This window comes from Myotis nattereri (assembly GCF_964212035.1).
Source record: "Myotis nattereri genome assembly, chromosome: 12".
Taxonomy (NCBI): Eukaryota; Metazoa; Chordata; class Mammalia; order Chiroptera; family Vespertilionidae; genus Myotis; species Myotis nattereri.
In genome coordinates this window covers 80,860,594-80,878,274 of record NC_138087.1, presented here as the reverse complement: position 1 = coordinate 80,878,274, position 17,681 = coordinate 80,860,594, and the positions used below count along the sequence as shown (strand labels likewise).

At 66.6% G+C, this 17,681-nt stretch overlaps 2 protein-coding genes across 4 annotated transcripts; one reads left to right on the top strand and one right to left on the bottom strand.

Moving 5' to 3' along the window:
• The first annotated feature begins 240 nt into the window (after positions 1-240).
• On the top strand, positions 241-7,211 carry SLC2A6 (solute carrier family 2 member 6). 3 transcript variants are annotated; one of them, XM_081103314.1, is made up of 10 exons: positions 241-384; positions 857-1,019; positions 1,871-2,077; positions 2,616-2,715; positions 3,268-3,479; positions 3,958-4,026; positions 4,617-4,725; positions 5,096-5,281; positions 5,455-5,600; positions 6,455-7,211. In XM_081103314.1, exons 1-10 carry the CDS (start codon positions 293-295, stop codon positions 6,608-6,610), a joined length of 1,440 nt encoding a protein of 479 aa, XP_080959440.1. In that variant the 5' UTR covers positions 241-292; the 3' UTR covers positions 6,611-7,211. The 3 variants fall into 3 exon arrangements, with proteins under 3 accessions (XP_080959440.1, XP_080959439.1, XP_080959441.1); XM_081103313.1 differs by having other exon boundaries at positions 3,874-4,026; XM_081103315.1 differs by lacking the exon at positions 3,958-4,026.
• Positions 7,212-7,517: 306 nt separating this feature from the next.
• On the bottom strand, positions 7,518-17,321 carry CACFD1 (calcium channel flower domain containing 1). The gene is made up of 5 exons (XM_081103319.1): positions 17,189-17,321; positions 15,419-15,491; positions 13,691-13,816; positions 10,015-10,122; positions 7,518-9,512 (listed from the first exon to the last, which is right to left on the bottom strand). Exons 1-5 carry the CDS (start codon positions 17,307-17,309, stop codon positions 9,422-9,424), a joined length of 519 nt encoding a protein of 172 aa, XP_080959445.1. The 5' UTR covers positions 17,310-17,321; the 3' UTR covers positions 7,518-9,421.
• Positions 17,322-17,681: the final 360 nt, after the last annotated feature.

The window sequence follows — 17,681 nt, the reverse complement described above, 5'->3', positions numbered from 1 at the left end:
CGCCCCGGGAAAGCCCGGCCGCTGCACCCCGCACCCCGCACCAGGCCGCGCCCCGGGAAAGCCCGGCCGCTGCACCCCGCACCCGCACCCAGGCCGCGCCCGGGAAAGCCCGCCGCGCTCCGCAGCCGAGCATCCTCACCCTCGCGGCCGCCCATTGGCCGGCGCGGGCTCTGCGGGCCGCCCCGTAGCCAATGGCGGCCGGGGGCGGGGCTGCGGCTCGGCCGGATGCTCGCAGCCGCGGCGGCCAGACGCTGCCCGGCGGTCGGCAGCGCAGTGACAGCAGCTGCCGGCCATGCAGGAGCCCCTGCTGGGAGCCGAGGGCGCGGACTATGACACGTTCCCCGAGAAGCCGGCCCCGTCGCCCGGGGAGAGGACGCGGGTCGGGTGAGAGTGGCGGGCAGGGGCTGCGGCCGGGGCTGGTTTCCGCCTTGGGCCTCGTCTGACCCTGGGAGCGGCCGCCCAGGGGCCAGGAGTCCCCCAGGTGGTCCCACCTAAGGAGCTGGCTGTGTCTCCCCTCCCCCACGGGCCCCCGGCACCGGGCCCACCCCGCAGCTGGCACCGTCAGCGGACAGGCCCAGAGAGGGCTAAGGGCTTGCCTAAGGTCACACAGCAAGCCGGGGTGGCAGAGCTAAGAGCAGAAACCAGACGTGGCTCAGCCACAACCGCGGGCGTGGGGTCTTCCCTAGGGAGCTGGCAGTCAGACCCTGGGGGAGGAGGGGGGTGCCCGTCTGACGGGCTGGGACCAGCCCTCCCCATCGCTGCCCTCTGCGTGGACGCCCATTGTACTCAGCACAGGCAGCGGTTGGGAAGGGGGGACTCACAGCCCCAACCTCTCTGCCCCCCGCGCTGCCACCAGCGCCCTGCAGAACAAGTGGGTGTTCCTGGCCACCTTCGCGGCCGTGCTGGGCAACTTCAGCTTCGGCTACGCCCTGGTCTACACGTCCCCTGTCATCCCGGCCCTGGAGCGCTCCCTGGATCCAAACCTGAGTCTGACCAAAACCCAGGCGTCCTGGTTCGGGGTAAGGGCCGCACTTTGAGCTCGTAGGGGTGGGGCAGGGGGTGGAGGGACCCCCAGGGCTCTGTCCCCAGCTAGGGACCCCCTAACAGCCTTAGAGCCCCTCCAGGGCCCTGGTCAGGCCTTTGCCACACCCTCCAGGCTGGGGGTGGAGGGAGTGATGCCCAATGGTGCCTCTAAGTCTAAAATAAAAGGAGGAAGTGAGAGACAGTGGAGAAGTGTGGGAAGGGCAGGTGGAGAGGCGGCCCTTAAAGTCTCCACCCTGTGGGTTGAGGGTTCCCACCCCCTCGGAGCTGGGCTGTCACAGCGGGGCAGACAACACATTCACTAAGAGAGCACATCCATGGGGTCCGGAGCCACCTACTATGTGCCAGGGGCATGCTGGGCACTTGCCCTGAGAGCTGGTCGACTCCAGGGCAACCCCCTGAGGAGTGCCCTCACTCTCCCCATCATGAGAGAAGCTCGGACAGACTGAGCAGCAGACTGAGTGCCCGACGCACTGACCAGGCCCCCCCTCACTGTGCTTAGGGGGAATTCAAGGACCCCTGAACCTCAAAATCCCAGGGGCTTCCGATCCAGAGCCCTCCTGTCCGCTCCATTCCAGCTTTAGACATTGACACGCCCGGCTGGACGGCACCGCTGTGGCCCGTGCCCCCCTCCTCCCCAGAGCAGGGCTCCCTGTGGGGGGCTCCCTAGCGAATGGCCGTCCACATGCTGCTTGTGCGCCTCTGGCGACGGGAGGCTCACTGCCCTTCAGGGCCTGAGTCCCGCAGAAGCAGCTGTCTCTGGGCCCCGATGCAAGGGGTGGGGGGGGTGGTTGCCGTGCCCAACCACGCCTGCCCACCTTCTCTCCAGTCCGTGTTCACCTTGGGCGCCGCGGCCGGGGGCCTCAGTGCCATGGTCCTCAACGACCTGCTGGGCCGGAAGCTGAGCATCATGTTCTCAGCGGTGCCCTCGGTGGCCGGCTACGCGCTCATGGCGGGCGCCCATGCCTTCTGGATGCTGCTGCTGGGCCGGACCCTGACGGGCTTCGCGGGAGGGCTCACGGCTGCCTGCATCCCGGTAAGGCCGGGCGGGCCCCAGGTGCCCTCGCAGCCCTGTGGCATGCCGGCCGGCCTCCAGCCCACGCCCCCCACCCGCCCCGCGCCCCGCCCCGGTCAATGGGGATGTGTTTGCAGCACATTCAGGGCCCTCTGTCATGTCCCCAGCTTCCCCCACTCGGACTCCCCAAACTTCCTACCCTGTTTCCTGACAGACAAGTTACTCAATTAGAGAAAATCTACATTGAGCAACAGGGAGGAAGGGAAGTCCCTGCCCTGGCCCCAGTCTTACCCACCACGCCCCCCCACCCCCACCCTCCAGGGGCTGGGCCCGCCCAGCAGGGGAGCAGAGACGGGCTCTCACACTCCCCGTTTCAGAGCCGAGTGCTTCTGCCCCCTGACAGTTAGGGAAACTGAGGCCCAAGGGAGGCCATGAGGTGAGTCGTGATCAGGACAAGGGACCCTCCGGAAACCCCACCCCCCTCTTTGCAAGGATTGCCACCGCGGCCGCCTGGGCCAGGCCTGCGTGCTCACCACAGGCCGGGTGGGGGGTCTTGCAGGTGTACCTGTCTGAGATTGCTCCCCCCCGCGTCCGCGGGGCTCTGGGGGCCACGCCCCAGCTCATGGCCGTGTTCGGGTCGCTGTCTCTCTATGCGCTTGGTAAGACAAGTGCTCAGCACCTCCTTGTGCAGGATGGGGGGAGGGGGTGCCTGAGCCAACGTGGTGGGAAGGGAACGATGTGCCCCCAAATGAGCTGCAGGCTGGGAGGGGAGACACCTGGCTTCCCGGCCGCACCACACAGTGTACTCCCGGCAGCTCCCTGCCCCTCTGGTCACCAGACCCCCCTACCTGGGCCCCCTACCTGGGCGGGGGCGGCTCTGGGCCAGCAGTCTCAGTGGGAGATCCACATAGAAGGGGGATCAGGGCAGCCGGCTGAGGCCAGGAAGGGGTGGGCGTGGAGGCCCGGCTCTTGCTTGCTCAGGCCACCCCTCCATCGCCCCGCTGTGGCCTTGAGACCCTCCCGGGCCCTGGGCCAGGGGCCAGGCCGTCCCTGGGCCCCTCCTGGCCTAGAACACAGGGGGCTGGGCTGATGGGGCAGATGCCCATCGGAGGGGGCGCTGGGAGCAGCCGTGAGGGCAGGTGAGGTTGCTCAGAGCCCAGGGGAGGGGCTCCGCGTCCAGCCGGACCCCAGCTCCTCGCTCCTCCCCGCAGGCCTCCTGCTGCCGTGGCGCTGGCTGGCCGTGGCCGGGGAGGGGCCCGTGGTCGTCATGATCCTGCTGCTCAGCTTCATGCCCAACTCGCCGCGCTTCCTGCTGTCCCGCGGCCGCGACGCCGAGGCCCTGCAGGCGCTGGCCTGGCTGCGCGGGGCCCAGGCCGACATCCGCTGGGAGTTCCAGCAGATCCAGGACAACGTGCAGAGACAGGTGCGGGGGTGGGGGGTGGGGGGCGGGGCAGGGGGGCGCCCTGCCCCACACCCACCTCTGGTGCCCGCAGCTCTGTGGCCGCGGCCTCTCTGAGCCTCACTGGCTTTTCCCAGAAACTGGGTTACCGGTGTTCCTGCCTCCACCTGACCCGGAGGCCACGCTCGTGCGGGGGATGCCTAGGGACCCGGAGAGCCTGCCACGCAGGCGTCTGCCCTGACCCACCGTTGGTCCAGGAGCCGGGGGTCTGGGCAGGGGTCCCCCAGCCTGCCCCCTGGCCTGGGTTGTTTCCCGGAGGAGGGAAGCAGGGAGTCCCCACCTAGCTCCATGCAGCCCAGGGCAGGCGGCACCGCTGGAGGGGTTGGCCCTGCCCCCTGAGCAGCGCTTGTGTCTCCAGAGCAGCCGCATGTCATGGGCCGAGGCCCGGGACCCCCACATGTACCGCCCCATCGCCATCGCCGTGCTCATGCGCTTCCTGCAGCAGCTGACGGGCATCACGCCCGTGCTGGTCTACCTGCAGCCCATCTTCACCCGCACCGCCGTCCTGCTGGTGAGCACCGGGCCAGCGCCACCCACCTGGCGCCCGCTCGCCCCACCGAGACCTGCAGTGCTGCATGTGGGCTCGCGTGCCGGTGGAGGCCTCCTGGGCTGGTGACTGGTTCCGTGCATACACCCGTTCTCAGAGTAGCGTTTGCGAGTAGAGCTTACAGGTTTAAAGTGTCCCAGGTGACAGAGAAAACCAGTGTCAGGGCTGTGCAGACCTCTGGGCATGGAGCACAGGCTCACAGTGTCCGCCTCTGGCCTCGGGGCCCCGTGCCCCAGGCGGCCTCTGCAGAAGGGAGATAACAGACGCCTGGCTTCACTGCCGGCCCTGGGCGCAGAGGGCGATGAGATCTGAAGATTAGTGGAGCCAGTCCCACCAGCATTGTCCCGCTGGGTCCTGCGCCCCTGCCCGAGGGACCCCCAGGCCAGGGCAGGGGCCAGAGAAAGGGCCTGGCATGTAGCAGGTGCTTAGCGGCTCCATGCTCCCAGGAGCTGGGGTCAGGGCGTGGGGCCTGAGCACCCTGAGTGTCTTGGGGGGGAGGGCGGCGGGGCAGGAAAGCAGGCCGGGTTCCTCAGCCCATGGCTTCCTCCCTGCAGCCCCCGCAGGATGACGCCGCCATCGTGGGCGCCGTGAGGCTCTTTGCGGTGATGATCGCGGCCCTCACCATGGACCGGGCCGGCCGCAAGGTCCTGCTCTTTGTCTCAGGTGAGCCCCCACCCCCGCCGGCAGCTGCCAGGGGCTGCGCCCCACAAGGTGGGAGCCATGTGACTGGGCTCCAGGGGCTTGGGTGGGACCTGCCCTGGTGGCCCCTGCCTCACACCTGGGCACAGGGCCTGGCACGCACCGGCTGCCCCAGAGGTCTGCTGGGCTCCTGTGAGCGAACAGCCTGCTGGCACAGCGTGTGGGTGTGGTGGACGCCCCAACACGGGGGAGCTTCCAGTCTGGAAGTGACCAGTCCCCGTGGGCTGTGATGGCGCCCGAGGAGATGGAGCCACAGGGGTGGCTCCGTGGAAGGGGCTCCCAGGAGCCGCAGCTCAGAGGGTCCTGGCCCCGAGGGCCTCTGGTCCGTCCACAGCCTCCATCATGTTTGCGGCCAACGTGACACTGGGGCTGTACATCCACTTCGGCCCCAAGCCTGTGGCCCCCAACAACACCATGGGCCTCGAGAGCGTGCCCTTGGGGGGCGCAGAGCAGCCCCTGGCCACACCCACCAGCTTCCTCACCCTGGTACCCCTGCTGGCCACCATGCTCTTCATCACAGGTAGGTGTGGCGGTTGGGGCTAGGAGCTGCCAGCCCAGGAGGGAGGGCTGTCATGGGGGTGGGGGGGGGTGGCTGTGTCGTGGGCAGGGCACTGCTGTCCTGGGTGGTCGGGTGGCTGGGGAGGGGTCTCTCAGCTGCTCAGGCCTGAGCTGCCCCGCTGCCCCCCTGCACAGGGTACGCCATGGGCTGGGGGCCCATCACGTGGCTCCTCATGTCTGAGATCCTGCCGCTGCGGGCCCGCGGCGTGGCCTCGGGGCTCTGCGTGCTGGTCAGCTGGCTGACCGCCTTCGCCCTCACCAACTCTTTCCTGCCAGTGGTGGTGAGTGCCCCGCCGGGGGCTGTGCTGGGGGCTCTCCACCGCCCGCCCCTCCACACTGCGGCCCACGCGGCAGGGACAGCTAACGGTCGGGACAGAGGACAGTGGGCTGGGAGCTGTGCTGGAAAGTCAGCTGACCTCCCGCCAGGAAGCCACACCCGCTCGCTCTGTCACCCTCCGGGGCCGCTGGGCCTGTCTGGGCAGTGAGTCTCAGTGTGCCCTCCTGGCCAGCCACACATGGCATTCTGCATGCCACACACAGGGCGCCCACCTGGCTTAATCCCCCCATGGGTTCCCAGCCGGGCAGGCCCTGATGCCAGTGGAATCTGAGCCCCAGCGCCCGGGCAGAGTCCGATGGGGCAGCTCTGAGGGTGCTACCCAGGGCCAGGCAGGGCTGGGCCCAGAATGGGTGAGAGGGCTGGGAGGCAGGTGTGCCAGCCCCGGCAGAGGCATAGGTGGGCACAGGGCAGGAAGGGAGGCTGGGGCCCGGGAGCGCAGGCGCAAGCCCTTGGGCTTCCTGCAGGCAGGGGCATGAGCAGCTGAGACGGATAGGAACGGCCCTGGGTGGGGAGGGGTGCCGGGGTGAGGCTGAGGCCAGAGGGCCCGGCCGGGCAGGCTGAGCGAGGCCAGGGGGGAAGGACTCCCAGGCCCGCACAGAGGAAGGCTGGGTGCAGGCCTCCGGGGCCTCGAGTGCCACCTACGGCCCTAGAGCTCAGGCTGCGGGCAGGGGGGAGCCCCAGGTCTCTGAGCGAAGAGCAGGTGGAGGCCCCCAAGGTGGCGAAGGCGAGCAGGGCAGGGAGCTCACGCGGGGGTGGAGGGTCCTCGGTGCCGTGTGACCGGCTCCTCTCCGCCCCCAGAACGCCTTCGGCCTGCAGGTGCCTTTCTTCTTCTTCGCCGCCATCTGCTTGCTGAACCTGGTGTTCACCGGCTGCTGCGTGCCCGAGACCAAGGGCCGCTCGCTGGAGCAGATCGAGTCCTTCTTCCGGACCGGGAGGAGGTCCTTCCTGCAGTAGGTCAGCGCCCCGCCTGGGGGGCCGCACCCCGGCGGCCAGGCCTTCGTGTTGGCCACCAACCGGAACCCCGAGTCCAGGAGGGAGCAGCCTGCCACCAGCCGGAGACAGCACGGCCAGCGGCACTGATCCCCGGGGCGCGCCTCCTGGCACCCGACAGCCAGCAGCACCGGCCGCCCTCGGCCCAGCACAGCAGCCATGGCCGCCCACACAGCGGCCAGGACCCGCCGGCAGAGGAGGCAGCCATGCGCCGCAGGGGAGCACGCTGCCAGGGAAGCACCGCCCAGGACTGGGGGCCTCAGGCCACACTGGGCAACCTCAGACCGATTTGCCTACTCGCCCACGCCCACGGAGGCCGCGATGAGGACAGACGGCTGGAGGCAGAGGAGTGGCTCCGAGCACCTGGCTGCCACCCAGCACCTAGGCCTGGGGAGGAAGGCGGAAAGCTGCACCCGAGGGCTGGGCGGCACCATGGGCAGCGCTCCGCACTCCCGCAAGCCAGGGCACTAGACCCAGCACAAACACTAACTCCTGCACCGTCCTGACACCTGGGAACTGAGGGCTCGGCTGCCCACTTAGGAAAATAAAGACATTGACCTGTGACCCTGCTGTGAAGGAGCCCTGGTGGGGGAGCCCCTTGCAGCCAGGTTAGACCACATTTCAGCCAAGGTTGCCAGGGCCTGCGGTCCCAGGTGGCCCCTTTATGGCCGCCCCCCCCCCCCCCCCCCCCGTCCACAGTGAGGCAGAGGCTGGAGTCAGCCCTGCCCGCAGGCTCCCGCACTTCCAGCCGTGGGGCCTCGGGCCAGCAGCTGGCGGCACAGCCGTCCGGATAAAGGGCAGCTGTTCCCAGGGCCAGAGCATCCCTGGGGTCCAGGCATCCCTCCCCCTCACTTAAGGCAGCGCGCGCGCGCGCGAGCATACAAACTGCCACCAGGCTTTATTGCTCCACAGTCAAGGTAAACAGAGAAAGCGAGAGCCAGAAGGCATTCCAGACACGGAGGCGGGCGTGGGCCTGTGGCGGGCGGCCCCTCCACCTCTGGACAGAGGTTCCTTGCAGGCAGGACTCCCCGGGAGACAGGTCACGGGCTCCAGGACCACTCGTCAGACTCACTGGGAACCTTGGGCAAGTGCCTGCCTGCTCTGGCCTGTGACGGAGGGGCTGGAGGGCCCTGCCACATCTCCCAGCTCTACAGCCGGCCCAGCACCCACCCAACTGCCCACAGGGCACAGGTGCAGCCTCCCTTGCCACACGCAGCCAACTCTCCTCCCGCAGCACGGGCCATCGGCGAGCTCCCTGTACCGACAGGAAGCTGGCAGGAGTGACACCGGCCCCCTTCCTGGATCAGGAGCCCAGAGGGCGAACGGCTGCTGCTCCTCCTGGGAGGTAGACAGGTCTTATTCACGGCACACGTGGAGAACACACACACGCACGCACACGGCACACACACCACCAGCCCGGAGGCCTGGGCCACAGCCCTGAGGAGGGCGGCCCCAGAGGAGCCTGAAGGCACGTGTCCACCGCACTGGCCACTGTAGGGTGCTGGGCTTGGCCCCGCTGGCTCCTGGAGGGCTGCTGGGGACGCTGCTGACTGGGGCCCAGGGAGTGTCCCTGGGGCAGGGCTCCCACACCTGAAAGGCCCCTCTGGGAAGCCAAGAGCCGGGCACTGCCCTGGTCTGGAAGCCAGAACAGGCCCAGCATTGGGGCCTGGGGGCTGGGAGGAGGAGCAGGAGTGGGCCCCTGACAGAGCATTCTCCACACCTGCCCATCCTGCCAGGTGCAGCCAGGCCCTGGCAGACATGCCTAATAGCTGAAGGCCAGCCGGTCAATCAGAGTGGCCAGTAGGCACGGCCACGGGCAGAGGAAGTGACAATGTGGAAGGAGCCTGCAGGAAACCAGCCCACAGGTCCCCAAAGGGCCACTCCCTGGGCACCAGCTCTCCACCTGCCCAGCTCTCACAGGGATACCAAGGTGGGGCAAGCTCAGGCTTGCAGACAGGGCAGGACCCCACTTCCTTAGCACCAGGCGGCGGGGAGGGGAGAGCCTGGGCTCAGGCCAGGCCGTGGGCCGCATCCTGGAGCGGTCTGTCCGAGGCCCAGGGAACTGGGGGAGGCACCAGTCCCACCAGTTGTCCAGCTGCTGCCGAGGCTGCTGTTCCAGGTGCGCCAGGAGCATCGTGGCCGCCCTGCGGGCTCCCATGGAGGAGCGTGGCTGGGGCCGTGGGCAGCAGCAGACAGCCCTCCACCACTGCTCTGCCCTGTAGGCCGGTGGACAGAGGTGGCCCAGCCTCCCGGAGGCCTCCTGCCTGGAGAGCAGAGAGGAGGCTCACTGGCTGCAGCCCGGCCTCCGACCGGGAGACGGGACCAGGGCTGCAAAGAAAGCTCCCCCAGGCTTCCCGGGCCCCGCGGTTCTGCCAGCCGTGACCGTCCACCCAAAGCCTGTTTCCAGCCACGCAGGCTGCCGTGGGGCCAGGAGGGCTGTTGGCACAGAGCCCAAGTCCTATGGCCTGGCTCACCAAGGCTGGCAATGCCCATGTCCTTGCTGCTGGGCAAGGCCCACAGAGCCCTCACCCCAGCATCAGCTCAGGGCCAGGAGATGCCCAACTGGGAAGAGGGGCAGACAGGGTTCCAGTGTGGGGACAGGTGCAGAGAAGCTGATGGGAGCTTGGCAAAGGCTCCTCCTCCAGGCTGTCCCCCAGGGTCAATGCCTCCTCCTCCAGGCTGTCCCCCAGGGTCAATACTTCAGGGCCTGTCCTCTTGAACTTGCTCACGCAGAACCCGAGGAGTGAGAGGGTGGGGAGGTCCCCTGGACCCGCGTCACAGCTCCCCCTCCAGGGTCTCTGCGAGCTTCTCCTCATCAGCCTGCTGCTTCTGCTGCTGAATCCGGGCGTAGGAAATGGCGTCACCCCTGGGGAGACAGCAAGGCAGGGTCACAGCAGGGACAGGCCCCAGGCACACGACCCTCCCAGCCACTACCTGGTTCCTGGCCAGCAACCTCACCATGACCTGCAGGCACAGCCTACTGGGTCTTCGGGTTTCCTCAGAGAGCTTGGTGCTCGCTGGCAAACGTGTCCTGTCACCTCTAACAGTGGCACAGGCTGCCTGGATGCCAGGCTGGGGGTGGCACCTGCCACAGTGCCGGGGGGCCTGCATGGGGAGGCTCTCACGAGCCCTGTCCACATCCCGGCCACAGGCTGACGAGGCGAGACTGGCCACCAAGAGGCCTCACAGATCCTGCTCATTCCCTGGAGCTGAACACCCTGAAGATGCTGACGGATCATTGGCCACCTCTGTGCCTCAGTTTCCACAACTGGATACCAAGGGCCACTGTCAGACCCTCCTCACTGAGACTCGGGGGGGCAGGAAGGAGAGACCCCCCGCCCCAGGGGGGCTGGGACGGGCGGACGCACTTTTTGCCCAGGGCAGAGAGTCCGTACAGCACGCCGGTGGCGAAGGCGACAGCGTTGCCCAGCAGAGTGGTCAGGGTCAGGCTGATGATGATGGGGACGACGGCCATCCTGAGGGAGAGGCAGAGGTCACGGGGCGTGCCCCACCTGCAGCCGCCACCCACCTCCAGGCTCCCCCGTCCACCCAGCCCCGCCCTGACCACCAGGTACAGGAGAGTCCCCAGAAACCAGCTGGGACGGAGGTTCACAGCTGGGCTTCCTAAGTCCTCCAGTGCCCATGACCTTGTCTGCCCAATTCTGGGTGTCGTCATCGGATTTGTGAAAAGGTCTGTGACCCAAAAAGGGCTAAGACAGCACTGAGATGGTGCAACCCCCTCCAGTTCATAGAAACAGGCGACCAGGAAACCTCTCGTCTGTTCAGTCCCTTACGGCTCTGTGCCGGGGGGCTCTGTGCCGGGGGGCTCTGTGCCGGAGGGCTCTGTGCCGGGGGGCTCTGTGCCAGGGGGGCTCTGTGCCGGGGGCTCTGTGCCGGAGGGCTCTGTGCCGGGGGGCTCTGTGCCGGGGGGCTCTGTGCCAGGGGGGCTCTGTGCCGGGGGCTCTGTGCCGGAGGGCTCTGTGCCGGGGGCTCTGTGCCGGTGGGCTCTGTGCCTGTGGGCTCTGTGCCGGGGGGCTCTGTGCCGGGGGGCTCTGTGCCTGTGGGCTCTGTGCCGGGGGGCTCTGTGCCGGGGGCTCTGTGCCTGTGGGCTCTGTGCCGGGGGGCTCTGTGCCGGGGGCTCTGTGCCTGTGGGCTCTGTGCCGGGGGGCTCTGTGCCTGTGGGCTCTGTGCCTGTAGGCTCTGTGCCGGGGGGCTCTGTGCCGGGGGGCTCTGTGCCTGTGGGCTCTGTGCCGGGGGGCTCTGTGCCGGGGGGCTCTGTGCCGGGGGGCTCTGTGCCGGGGGCTCTGTGCCTGTGGGCTCTGTGCCGGGGGGCTCTGTGCCGGGGGGCTCTGTGCCAGGGGGCTCTGTGCCTGTGGGCTCTGTGCCGGGGGGCTCTGTGCCGGGGGGCTCTGTGCCGGGGGGCTCTGTGCCTGTGGGCTCTGTGCCGGGGGGCTCTGTGCCTGTGGGCTCTGTGCCGGGGGGCTCTGTGCCGGGGGACTCTGTGCCGGGGGACTCTGTGCCGGGGGGGTCTGTGCCGGGGGGGCTCTGTGCCGGGGGCTCTGTGCCGGGGGGCTCTGTGATGGTGGGCTCTGTGCCGGGGGGCTCTGTGATGGTGGGCAGCCTGCTTAACTTCTCTGAGGCTGTCTCTACTGTGGGTGGGAATCAACCCTCAGAGGCTTTGCGTGCGACTGAGCGAGGGAGGGCCAGTTCACACACCGCCTGGGACAGAGGCACTAATTAAATGCGGGCCCCTGGCAGCACAGGACAGCCCGCCATAGGTCAACAAGGAAGAGCCAAAGGTGGAACCCCATGAGGCATGGGGCTCATTGCCAGGTCCCGGCACCGGCAGCTCACTGGCTCTGTCCTCTCTGGTCCCACATACAGCCTGGCGCCACCTGGCGGCAGGTGTCCCCTTGGGCTTAAGTACCCGCTGGGCTGAGCCTGATGGTGGGCTTAACTCGGGCAGGAAAACTCTTGAGAAATGTGTGGGGACATGGACCAGCATGTCCTGCCACTTCCTGGGTGAGGCTGCCCACGCTCCCAGGCACGCGCCCCGGCCTCCCCCTGCCCACAGTGTGACGTACAGAGGAGCAGACAGCGGGCACAGCCCTCTGGCCACGCGGGGGAGGAGAATGGGGCCTGACCTTCTGACTTCACCAGGACTTCCAATCTGGCTGCCACGTGACATGACGTCCTACTGGGCAGCTGACCCCTGCACCACATGGGTTTGCACTGCACAGGTCCACGCGTGTGCGGACCTTTTCAATAAACGTGCACAGCACTGTAAATGCATTTACATATATTTTATTTTCTTCCTTATGATTTTTTAAGATATGTTTATTGATTTCAGGGAGGAAGGAAGAGGGAAAGATAGAAACACCAGTGATGAGAGAGAATCATGGATCGGCTGCCTCCTGCACACACCCACTGGGGATCAAGCCTGCAACCCGGCATCTGCCCTGACCGGGAATCTAACTGTGACCTCCTGGTTCATGGGTCGATGCTCAACCACTGAGCCACACTGGCCAGGCATCTTCCTGACGATTGTAATGTTTCTCTTCTCTAGCCTACTTTATTGTGGGAATACAGTATATGGTACCTACCTATGTGTCAACCCACTGCTTATGCTGCCGATGAGGCTTCTTTTAGTCAACAGCAGGCTATTAACACTTCCGTTTTCAGGGGGTTTGACTGCATGGGGTTGGCACCCCTAACCCCTGCGTTCTTCAAGGGTCAAGTGTAGTTACAAAATTTCTAAGTGATAAAGGAGTAACGGAAACTACAACAACAACAGAAAGACCACAGGGGAAAATCTGTCAAAACAAAATTAAAGGCAAACAACAGACCAGAAAGACATCTGCAGGAAATCTGACAAAGGATTGAGAAATCTTTAATCTAGAGACACATACTAAGGGAATACTGAGATGCCAATAGGTAAAAAGTAAAGTGGACCATTTTCCCTAAAGAAAAATGCGATCGTGGAAAAACATTTCGCCTCAGGTGACAGACAGAATGTGGACCTGGTGCAGCGCATGGAGGGTGGACGGGGAACCAGGCACCCTCCTCTGTGCAAAGCAACCCAGTCCCCCCGAGACCTTCTAACCCAGCGCACCCTCCGACCCAGGGACCCCACACCTGGGCATGCGTCTGAGGCCTCATCTTACACACAGGAAGTTTTAGTGAAGGTCAAAGGTCGGTTTAGACCACGTTCGCAGAGCAGGGCGCATGCCCCGCTGAAGAAATAACCCTATTGTGACCTTGGGGAGTCCCTGTGGTGATTCTGGGAATGTTTCTGTCGTAATGCTTAATTTTAAAAGCACAGGAACGGGTTTACTTCTAACGGTGGTAGCTGTAAGAGGCAGGTTTAGCGCCACGCCTGAAGACAGACACGCATCACAGTGTCAACAGGGAGCAGGGCTTGGGCAACAATTTCCCATTTTAACGAATATGTATGACTGCTGGCGTTTAAAGAGTAAAGATCCGGGCCAAGGGCGCGGAGATGCAGTGTCCGTGACCCTGTGTTTAGATTCAGGGCGATGGTTCCAGGACGGGACTCACATCTGAGCTCAGTCCCAAATGCTGGGCTCCCGGGGAAGGAACCCTGGAAACAGGCACCTCGCATCTAACCCCAAAGGCAAGCGAGACAGCAAAAACCTGCAGCTGCTGCTGCCAGAGGCTGCGGAGAGCTGGGGCTCGGGGCGCTGTGCTAGAAGCTTCTGCATATTAAACATGCCTGCAGTCAGCGCCTCTCAGGGCTCAGCGTCTGGAGCGTGTTCTCTGTCTGCATCTCCCCTCGCGCCGGGCGTCCAGCTCGGGAAAGGCTGCGCAGACGCCGGCACAAACGTACCCGGATGCGTTTCAGGGTCCCAACTGACGGGCCCTTTCTCTGCTACACACCAAGCGGAACCGTGTATGACCGGGCGGCGGGTCCCACAAAGGAATCCCAGGTGAAACCTCCCCCGAGCGACCGCGGGCGCCTGACCCCACCCTCAGGTCACTGCCGGGCAGCGTTCGGGAAGCATGCCAGGGCCCCGCAGCCCTCACCCGCAGTAGAAGACGGCCTTCTGCCAGGAGCGCAGCTGGTCCACCTTCGCCGCCACCGTGTTGGCGAACTCGATGAACGGGCAGCAGAAGGGCACCTCGCAGAGCAGCAGGACGAAGGCATTCGTGCTGGAGGCAGGGAGGGAGCGTGGGCTGACCGCTGGACCCCAACAACGTCTCACCACTCCACGTCCCGTGCCCCTAACTGAACTGAATGCCCGAGGCGAGAATCTGGGTCTTCCCTTGATCCAGGCTGGGGACAGCTCAGCCATAGCGCAGCCCGTGTCCAGCTGGGGACAGCTCAGCCATAGCGCAGCCCGTGTCCAGCTGGGGACAGCTCAGCCATAGCGCAGCCCATGTCCAGGCTGGGGACAGCCAGGCCTTAGCGCAGCCCGTGTCCAGCTGGGGACAGCTCAGCCACAGCACAGCCCGTGTCCAGGCTGGGGACAGCCAGGCCTTAGCGCAGCCCGTGTCCAGCTGGGGACAGCTCAGCCATAGCACAGCCCGTGTCCAGACTGGGGACAGCCAGGCCTTAGCGCAGCCCGTGTCCAGCTGGGGACAGCCAGGCCTTAGCGCAGCCCGTGTCCAGCTGGGGACAGCTAGGCCTTAGCGTAGCCCGTGTCCAGCTGGGGACAGCCAGGCATTAGTGCAGCCCATGTCCAGGCCGGGGACAGCTCAGCCACAGCGCAGCCCATGTCCAGCTGGGGACAGCCAGGCCTTAGCACAGCCCATGTCCAGCTGGGGACGGCCAGGCCTTAGCGCAGCCCGTGTCCAGGCTGGGACAGCTCGGCCTTGGGGGCTGAGGGTGCACGCTCAGTCTTCGTGTTCTCTGTGGCTGGGTCAGGCACAGACCCTGGACCCTTCCATTCACCTCCAGGCCTGAGGAAAGTCCCTGGGTCCCCTCATTTGGCAGAAACACAGGCTCAGGGCACCCCAAAGCCCCCCACCCTCCCAGAGCAGGAACTCTCTGCACAGCTCACACTGCTCTCACCCCCAACCTCCCACACGGCCAGGCCTCCCAACGTGGCCCTCCACAGCGCTCGGCCAACTCTTCTCTTCCAAGGGTCCAGGGCCTCTCCCCTGTCGGGCCTGACGTCGCCCTGCCTCAGCCAGCACAGCTCCAGGCTCCAGCATCACAACCCAGGCCTCACCACTGCCTGAGCCCCTGAGGGCGGGACATCTGCCCATCTCTGTGCTCCCCCCACCCGCCCCATGTGGGCAGGGGCCCCGCTGGGTGCTCAGCCACTTCTCATTGTCTGGGGGTGTCAGATGCAGCCAGAGCGGCTCTGCCCAGTTCTCACCCCTCCCTTCCCTCCCCACGGGGCAGCTACCCTGGCAGGAGGTGGGCAAGGACTCATCAGGCGTTCTAATGCCTGACCCTCGCCCACTCTGATCTGCTCCATCTGCAGCCAGCACTGCCTGCCCACCTCGGAGCTGGACCGCCTGATCCCAGCACCTGACTGAGACCCGACAGAAACCTTCCTTCCCGCGTCATCATCGTGGGCTGGCCGGGACGGCCTGGGGGCTCCCAGGGCGAGGCCCATGGCCGTGGACTTGGTGCCCGCGGAGTCTGACGTTGTATGTAGACACTACACCCAACAAAGGCCGGGGGGAGGGGGGGGGGCGTTCCAGGCCCGGCCCTGACAGGGCTCCGGAAAACCGAGCCCGGGGCACGGAGGAGGAGGAGATGCGCACGGTGGTCCGAACCCCGCAGGAAGGGGCGCTACTCACATCATCCACACGCCCGCCGCGATGTTCAGAGGGTGGATGGTGATGCAGCTGAACAGGCCCGAGATGGCGCACGCTTGAAAGCAAGAGACACGGCAGGATTAGAAGCAGGGGAGGGACGGGTCCGCCGCGAAGGCCACCGGGGAGACGGTGTGTGACATCAGAATCCCTTCCGACCCCCCCCCATTCCCAGGGGGCCCACGAGAAGTCCTCTGACTCAGGCAATGGCCTGGGTTTGGGCTGTGACAGGGCTGCCTCTGAGAACAGCCAGGACAGGCAGGCCTGGGTCCCAGGCTCTGGCCTACACACCAGCCAGGGCCGTGGTTGTGTGTTCTCCTCACCTCGCAGGCCTGTTTTCTCTCCTGCACACAGGCCAGTCCCTTGTCCGGCCTGCCCACCCCGGCACAGCAAGGGGGTGCATCCTCGTCTACCCTTGAAAGGGGCTTCTCGGGTGCCCCAAATGTGGAACGTTGCCCACCCCTCCCCACTGCACCCTGCGGGGCAGGGTCTGCCACACTCGCCCTCCCCCTCTCGCCACAGCCCGCAGGCCCAGCTTCACCAAGAATGCCGGCAGCCTGCCAGGCAGGTCCAGCGACCCAGCCAGCGCCATAGCTGGTGAGGGCCCGCTGAGCACCAGCAGCACCAGGTCATTAAAGTTGCATGGCGCCTGTGCACCTGAGCCCGGTGTGGCTGGAATTCCAGTTTTCCCGTGTAACCCTATGCAGGCAGCAGGCGGGGGAGGAGGACCAGGCAAAGTGCGCCCAACTGCAATGGGGCTGCCCTCGTGTGCCCCCAAGGCCGCCTAAATAACAGACGTACTTCCTGCCCACCAAAAGCACGCTGCGTGCACACTCAGGCCAGGTGCCCGGGGCCACGACGCCGAGCGCCCACAAGACAACACTGCTCTGTGCTCATCAGCCTCTGTGCCAGGCTTCCAGCTCCTTCCTAAGACCTCAGCTGTGCCCTCTCCCACCCCCTCCTCCAGGGCTGCGGGAACAGGAAGAAGCGCAGGCCCTTCAAACAGGCGTGTATCTGCCTTTGGAAGACCTGCCAGCTGGTCTTTTACTTCTGGAGCTGACCGCCTTCCTGTGGATGCTCTCTTGGGGGCTTGTGCTAAACCCGCCGGACTGTCCCGGACACCCGAGGTCAGGGGGTGTGCCCCGCGGTCAGGGGGGTGCCCCGAGATCACCCCGAGGTCAGGGGGGTGTGCCCTGAGGTCGGGGCGTGTGCCGGCCGGGGCTGGGGGGCAGGTGGGGAGAGGAAGGATGGCCGGGCAGAACTGCCCGGAGAGGGGTCGCACTGGCCGCCCCCCTCAGCTCCCTACCCGCCCGTCCTCTCCACCGCTGGCCTCAGGAAGCACCGCCCCGCTCGCAAACAACCTTCGCCCAAAGGGGAAGACGGCTGCGCCCCCACCCTCACCCAAGTCAACAGGTGGGGCCGCCGCGGGCCAGGCCAGCGGCGCTTCGCAAGCAGCCTCAGGGCGGTCGCGGAGACCGGGGCGCTGACCCCACGTGCCGGGGCCGCGTCCAGCCCCGCGCTCCCGCCGAGCTCAGGTTCCCTCCTGGAAGGTCCCCAGAGCAGCCAGCCCAGCCGGAAACCCAGCAGCCCAGGCCGCGGCCGGTAACCACGGCAACCGCGCGGGCGCCGCTCCGCCACGCCCCCGCCCCGCGCAGGCCGCGCGTGCCCCGCAGACCCCCGCCCCAAGGCCCCGGGCCCGGAGGCGCGCATGCGCAGTGGGCGCCGGGGCCGCCCCTCGCCCAGACCTGTACTCACAGATGGCCCCCAGCACCCCCGACAGGCGACACAGCCAGCGGTACCACCACGTCATGCCCTCCTCCTGCGCAGGCGGCGCGGAGTTGACGGACGTCGCTGAGGCCCCGTCAGAGCCACTCATGGTGCCGCTATCCGGCGCAGCCCACCGCCCTCACAAAGGGCTCCAGAGCCGGCCGCGTTGGCCAGCGCGCTGCCTTGTGGGAAGGCGGCCTTATTAGCATAGGGGGTGGGGCTTGCAGGTCCGAGGCGAGTAGCGCCCGACATGCTGGTGCTTATTTGCATAGGGGGCGGAGTTCCGGGGCGAGGCAGAGGTTGGCCCGTCGGACTCCCAGGTGGACAAACCCGCCCGATGGGCTAGCCGAGGGGCGGGGCGGGGCGGAAAAGGCACAGGTGAGCGTCCAGTGGTGACCGCGCGCCCCGGAGCACCGTCAGGAGTGGCGAGCGGTTCGGCCAGGTCAGGGACGGGTCTGGAACTCGACCGCGGCCGGGGACC

Excerpts from the sequence above, each read along its gene's own strand:
- SLC2A6 (XM_081103313.1), top strand. The coding sequence starts at position 293 with ATGCAGGAGCCCCTGCTGGGAGCCGAGGGCGCGGACTATGACACGTTC. Across the intron at positions 3,480-3,873 it reads AGGACAACGTGCAGAGACAG|AGCAGCCGCATGTCATGGGC; the intron begins GTGCGGGGGTGG and ends TTGTGTCTCCAG. Across the intron at positions 5,282-5,454 it reads CACCATGCTCTTCATCACAG|GGTACGCCATGGGCTGGGGG; the intron begins GTAGGTGTGGCG and ends CCCCCTGCACAG.
- CACFD1 (XM_081103319.1), bottom strand. The coding sequence starts at position 17,309 with ATGAGTGGCTCTGACGGGGCCTCAGCGACGTCCGTCAACTCCGCGCCG. Across the intron at positions 13,817-15,418 it reads GCGGCGGGCGTGTGGATGAT|CACGAATGCCTTCGTCCTGC; the intron begins GTGAGTAGCGCC and ends CCCTGCCTCCAG. Across the intron at positions 10,123-13,690 it reads AAGGCCGTCTTCTACTGCGG|GATGGCCGTCGTCCCCATCA; the intron begins GTGAGGGCTGCG and ends CCTCTCCCTCAG.